At 43.1% G+C, this 6,000-nt stretch overlaps 2 protein-coding genes across 2 annotated transcripts in view; one reads left to right on the top strand and one right to left on the bottom strand.

Moving 5' to 3' along the window:
• The first annotated feature begins 1,568 nt into the window (after positions 1–1,568).
• Positions 1,569–6,000, top strand: part of GPBP1 (GC-rich promoter binding protein 1) — an 88,095-nt gene continuing 83,663 nt past the window's right edge. The window contains exons 1-2 of the mRNA XM_043974008.1: positions 1,569–1,737; positions 2,934–3,870. The gene's annotated coding sequence lies outside the window, so the exon portion shown is untranslated. The remainder of the gene's footprint in view (positions 1,738–2,933; positions 3,871–6,000) is intronic.
• LOC122749727 (basic salivary proline-rich protein 2-like) lies at positions 1,656–2,386 on the bottom strand. Its single transcript, XM_043996222.1, has 2 exons — positions 2,314–2,386; positions 1,656–2,221 (listed from the first exon to the last, which is right to left on the bottom strand). The coding sequence occupies exons 1-2, from the start codon at positions 2,384–2,386 to the stop codon at positions 1,656–1,658; spliced, it is 639 nt and encodes a 212-aa protein (XP_043852157.1).

Genomic DNA, 6,000 nt, shown 5'->3' with positions numbered 1-6,000 from the left:
ACACACACACACAGAATTTCTGACTTTCCATGTGTCTCTTTCTCTTTCATATGACGCTTTATTATGTATTTATTTGTTGAATTGAATTAGAAAGAGCAAATGCCAGTGCTGCCACATCAGCTGTCTGCCTTTGTGCAAACCACCTAGCTTGCCTAGCAAACTTATTTGTTACTTCCTCTAGCATACCATGGAATTCTCGAGAGAGGTCAGTCTCTAACAAAAAAAAAATACGGGAGAGTTTAATTACTATGATTTTTTCTTATTCAAACATTCTTGGAGAAATATCTGTAACCACAACCCCCACCAGAGCCTTTGTATATGAAATACTTATATTATTAAATACTGTATTAAAGACACCCCCAGAACTCCTAGCAAGTCGTCGGGATGCACTCTGGGTAAACGGTGGCATCCACTATCAATCTCTTACTCCTGCTGCGGGGTGTAGGTTTAAGCAAGAATCGAAGTACTTGGTGAGAAGGTTCGGCAGAAATACAGAACCGCAGCCCAAGCCATCCTGGAAACCACCCAGTTCCTGTTAAACAGCTCCTGGGGGTTGTATACCTATTCCATTTACCGTGTTGGGGGGAGGGGAGACAACGATATTAATATTCTAAATGTAAGAACTCTTTTTAACTATCCTAGAATCTGGTCTCGATTCCTTGGATTTTTCATTTAATCTACCGCTGGTCTCTTATTTATCATCATCATCACCATTCTAACAATTACTAGTATTATAATTATTTAAGCACAACAGTGCCATGAATTTGCATGTCGCCGCTTTACTAAGTGACTCAAGCAACCCGGCAGCTCCAAGGAGGTTCTCCCCTTTCCTGCCCACTGTTGTGTGTACATACAACCATTTCATCTCTCATTTCCCCAAAGCGCTGCAAAATTACAAGAGTAGGATACCCGTGCATTGGGCAGCTGCTATGCAGAAGATGCACAGCAGCAGCCGTGCGTCTGCAAACCAAGCACTGTTTTTTCTCTCTGCACAGGGTTCGTTTTTCCCATCCCTCCTTCTCCGCCCCTTTATTCCCCCTCCCCCTCCTCTCCCCAGTCTTCTGGGCGGGTGCGGGAGGAGGGGAAGAGGAGTGAGTGGAGGGAGGAGGGGCTCCTTGGGGAGCGGCGGGGAATTCCCCCTTCCACCGAACGTTCCCGATTGTTCACCATCACACGTCAGCAGCAGGGGGTAATCCCCGGCTCCAGCTGCTTCTGACGTCACGGCGCGGAGCCACCGCCCCCCGCGCGCCCCTGCCTCGGGGTCCGCCTTCGAAGCCCCGCCCCCACGCAACCAGACCCACCTTCTCTCCACTTCCTCCAGTCACCCGCTGAGGAGGGAGGAGTCTTCCGGAGGTTTCGGCGTCGACGGTTGCTTAGGTCCGAACATTCTCTTTCGAATCGACTCTTTCCCGCTGCCCCGCCCACTTCGTTCCCTCCTTCGGCTCCTTCCACACCCTTTCTCCCACCTCCTCTTTCCTTCCTCGCCCCGCCCCCCCCTCTTTTTCCCCCTCCGCCTTCGCAACCACACTCGTTTCCTCCCTACATCGCCACCTTCCGCGATCTCGCGAGACTTGGCGCAGAACATTGCGGATCGGGCCGGCGCCATTTTGGGACTGAGTCTGGCTGTGGGGGGAGGGAAAAGCGGCAAAAGGGGATTATTCAAAGTACCGAAAACCTCCTCCCGGGACCGAGCTCAGCGACACCCCCGGGCCAGGGGCACCTCCGGTGGGGCGGAAGGTAACGGTCCCCTTCCCGCTCCGCGCCGGGTCCCCTGGGGAGGGGGGGGTGCCCGTCGGGGCTGGGGTTGCGTGTGGGGGGGTCGGGAGCAGAGCTGGCAGCGGCGGCGGCGGCGGGTGGGGAGGTGCGAGGTTGTCTGAGGAGGGAGGGGGAGAGGGGAGCCCGAGGGGGCGGGGGCGGCGGAGGCCCCTGGTGGGACCGGCTCCCGGGTCCCGTTGGGGTGGCGGTGGCTGTTGCTCCGCCGCCGCCGCCCGGGGGGGCTGGGCTGGGTTTGGGCAGGAGGGGGGGTGGGTCCGACGCCCTCCTCGCTTGGGGTTCCCCCTTCCAATTCCCCTTACTGCCTCCGGGCTCTCGGCGTCCGTGGCCTGGGTCCACCTCCTCCTCGCCCGGCCCGTCTCGCCCCCTCCTCGGACCCGGGCCGGGACCGGCTCCTCTCGTCCCGCGGTGGGGGAGAACTGCTCTTCCCGGGAGGGAGACACCGGCCCTGGAGGCTGAGGAGAAGCGCTTCCCTTCCCCCAGCGCAGATGGAAGCCTTCTCTTTTCTGAGCTAGTCCCCCACGAAAATAGAACTCGCACCTTCAGCCTGGGAGGGGGAAGTTTTCCCTTCGGGAAAGTGTTCTACCCCCGGTCCCCCGCATTTAAGCCCCATCTCCCCCTTTCTACACTCAGTTTGATCGAAGAATTAGCCACCCCCCCCGCCCCCTTCTTTTTAAACGTCCCCATTGAGGCTGAGTATTTTTGTCCCTCCTCTCGTGTCCGACTTGAGTAACCACGAGAGTTAACCCCGCGGTATCAACACCTGTGTCTGCCTGTGGCTCCGTTTCCTTAGTGTTTGGATGGGACAACAGTATTTTCAAAGTAACAACAATTGGACTTTTAGAGAAAACTCAGTTTTTATATCAGAGGAAGAGAGTTAGGATGTATGATTAAATGTAATCTACAGGTCCCTCCCCTCTTAAAACTCCTCCCCCTCCCTCCTTAGAGTTGAGTTTTTTATTAGTAAACACTGTACCCTCCACCAGTCCTTTCTGTACTGTGCAGTCACTTTGTGTGCTGATTTGTTTTTGGTCTGCAGTTTTTTGGTCTCTAGTTTCTTTTCAGCCCACTAGTTGTCCTTTGCTAGCTTGTATAGAGTTGTTTTTGAAACTTTCACAGGTGATTTAAAGCACTAACATGAAAACTTTTTTTCCCTTTAGGTTATTTGTGTAAAAAAAACCCTGGATATTTGGAGTGGCCATTATTTGGAATTATGATGACTGGATATTTTTGACCCAGAAGTTTATTAAGACTGGCAAGAAACAAGTTGGAAGTGAATTGACAACAGTGAACAATTTCACTGCTCCACCACAGGAATACAGGCACTTCTTCAGTATTTTGGTTCAGAACAAACTGTTTTAAGGGTTAAAGTAGTTCAGCTGGCAGAATTTTGCTGATTTTTTTTTTAGTTAATGTTCTTAAGCCAGAGCTGTAAGATATGTTTGATCTGTGTACTGAATAGTTTAAACAGTTTCAAAATACTGTTTAAACATTGCTGAAGTTCATGGCAGATATTTTTACCTTTATTATAAATTTTAGGTATTTTGAAGTCCACCCTTCTCACTTTGCCATGGATCCTCTTTTCTAAATGAAGAGATAATAGAATCCAAAGGTTTTTTTTTTCTTCTATCTTTTATTTAAGTGTAAATATATTTTCTAAAATGTTGCCCTTAACCAGCAATATGGTGGTATTGAGATAGCTCTTGTCTCTCTGTATATGCTGATGCTTAGGAATGCTCTTCACTTCAGATGTGAAATTTGCTTTTTGTTTTTTGCTTTTTGTGTTATAAAACCGATATTTCATCTGGAGTGGATGCTTATGACAGTGACATGAACACCAGATAATAAAGAAGAAAGGTTTCAGAAGATTTTACAATCTTAAAACCAAGGCTAATTCTGGAAATAGTCCTATGAATAATTTAAAACAAAAGGATGGGTAGCTGACTTGAAGTAGCTCTATGTCAAATAGCCACAGGTCAGGTACCTTCAAGGAACTTGGATATTATTTCAAAGGATACAAAATAAAAAAACAAACTGGAAAGAGTGAAGATTCCAGAGAGAAAACTAACACCTTCCTGCGCAGTCCAGTTGGATTTTGTAAGTATTATGTGATGTGTAAATCAACATTCCTTTGAGTAAACTGTGATGATAGTAAATTTTATCTTGCATTGTTAGGATTTCAGTTGCCTGCGTTTTTGCTTGTCTTCCGTTTCCAGTACTGTTCTCTAAACTGATAACAAAACCACTGTATCTATTTACATCAAGATTCATTTCCCCACCCCCACCTCCGACACCTTCAAAAATTGAAGAAAATTTATGTTAGAGAATACATAGATTTATAAAAGGGAACTTTTGAATAGTAAATGTTTTGGAGTTAAATCTGTGTGGTTAGTGTTTATCTTCTGCCTTTGTGCAGTGTTTTCCAGCAGTCCACTTGTGAAACTTTTTAAATATCTAGTTTATCCTAAAATGTGGGAAATTGGGTATATAGCTTGCAGTTCAAATTTAGTTATGTGTTAAAACATAAGTCTGAGTGTCTTGACCTTTTACTTAAGATTAAGGTTAATTCAACAAATTTTAGCTTAATGAATCTAATAATTTAAACAAATGACTTATTTTTTGCGTAGATAAATATATGAAACATAATTCCTTATTTTTATTTTAGAGGGATATGGATTTCTCTGCATGTTTAACTTCAGAACAAATAACATTACCTTACAAAGAAACTAAGGACCAATCTTTTTCAGAAGCTTGTACAGTATTAATTTTTAGAAAAGCTGTTAATGCATATACAACATATTGTTTTCCCCCAGAGAGTTTATGCTGACTTAAATAGTCTCCCAAACTCCCCTCTCCTCTTTTTTAAAGTTGAAGTTTAGTTATAAAAAGAATGAACCCTTTGTTGCTAGTTGAGAAAAATTCAGCAATACTTAAAATTTTATGATTCAGTAGTGTGAATGAATGTGCTGCACACTAAATTAGTATCTGCCCTTCAGAGAATTAATTGAATGGTACTACCAGCCTAGAGGTCTGACATTTCTTGAAGCTTTAAAGAATTCTAACGAACAATTTTTTGGTAATGATTTACAGTTTTCTTGCTTTAAGTCCGCATTTTAATGTTACTTAATTTTAGTTCTGGTTTATTTCATTAAATTACTTTCCTTCAAAAGGTAATTAAATAGTTTTGAATATCATCAATTGTTACTGTAATACATTAATTATGACAAGGAAGATATCTATTAAGATACTTTCCAAATATTTGTCCTTACTTTTAAATTCTCCCCCACCCCCCTAGATATCTCTTTTTTGGGAAAATAGTTAGAATTCAGTAAAGTTGGTGTTTTAACTACTCAGAAGTTTAAAAAATGATCATTTTCAAATTTCTTGCATTCAGAGTAGAAACCTTAATTCATTTTCCCTCAAATCTTTTTTTTAAAGTTTTATGATATATTTTTGTTTTTTTCATCAGCCATTTCTACATGTAACCTTTTTCCTCCACCATTGAGCCTTTCCTTGTAATACAGAAAATCACTTGAGCAAAACCAACCATCCTAGTCTACCTGTGTATGCAATAATCAACAGTCCGAAGTTCCCCAACTCCCCAAAGAAAGGAGGGGTGATACTTTAGAAACTTGAATTTTTTTTGGCAATGTATGTTTTCTTTCTAGAAATAATGTTCACCCTTTTCAGGGTGTTTGATCTGTTGTATTTCTTAGATGGAGAGTGCTTTTTCCTTTTTAAGTCAACAGATACCTGTTAATTGTGAAACAATAAAAATTAGATTTTTACTGATATATTACCTACTAGATACTGTCATTTAGTTTCTAGTCTTTATCATGTGGTAAAAATTATTTGTGATAAATCATTAGACATAACCATTTTACATGATAATCTCAATGATTTTACATAGGGAATTGGATTTCTTCTGAAGAAATGAATTTTTTTCCGCCATTATTTTTGCTTGCTTCCATTATTCTTCATTGGATGTCTTCAAGCCAAGGCTGATGACCATTTGTTGGGGAATAGTGTAAGGAGTGTTCTCAGGCTGCTATAGGTTGCATTACATGGCTTTTGAGGTTCTGACTGAAATTTTTTGATGTTCTAATGGAATAGTCTCCTGGGAAGAGAACTGGAAAAGAGCAGTTCTGGAAGATGAGATGAAAGAGTATTCAGAAGGGAAGGAGTAGTATTCAGAAGGGAAGGAGTAGTATTCAGAAGGGAAGGAGT

The sequence above is a fragment of the Dromiciops gliroides genome, chromosome 1, assembly GCF_019393635.1.
Source record: "Dromiciops gliroides isolate mDroGli1 chromosome 1, mDroGli1.pri, whole genome shotgun sequence".
NCBI lineage: Eukaryota > Metazoa > Chordata > Mammalia > Microbiotheria > Microbiotheriidae > Dromiciops > Dromiciops gliroides.
The sequence above is the reverse complement of the archived record's forward strand: the minus strand, read 5'-3'. Positions and strand labels throughout refer to the sequence as shown.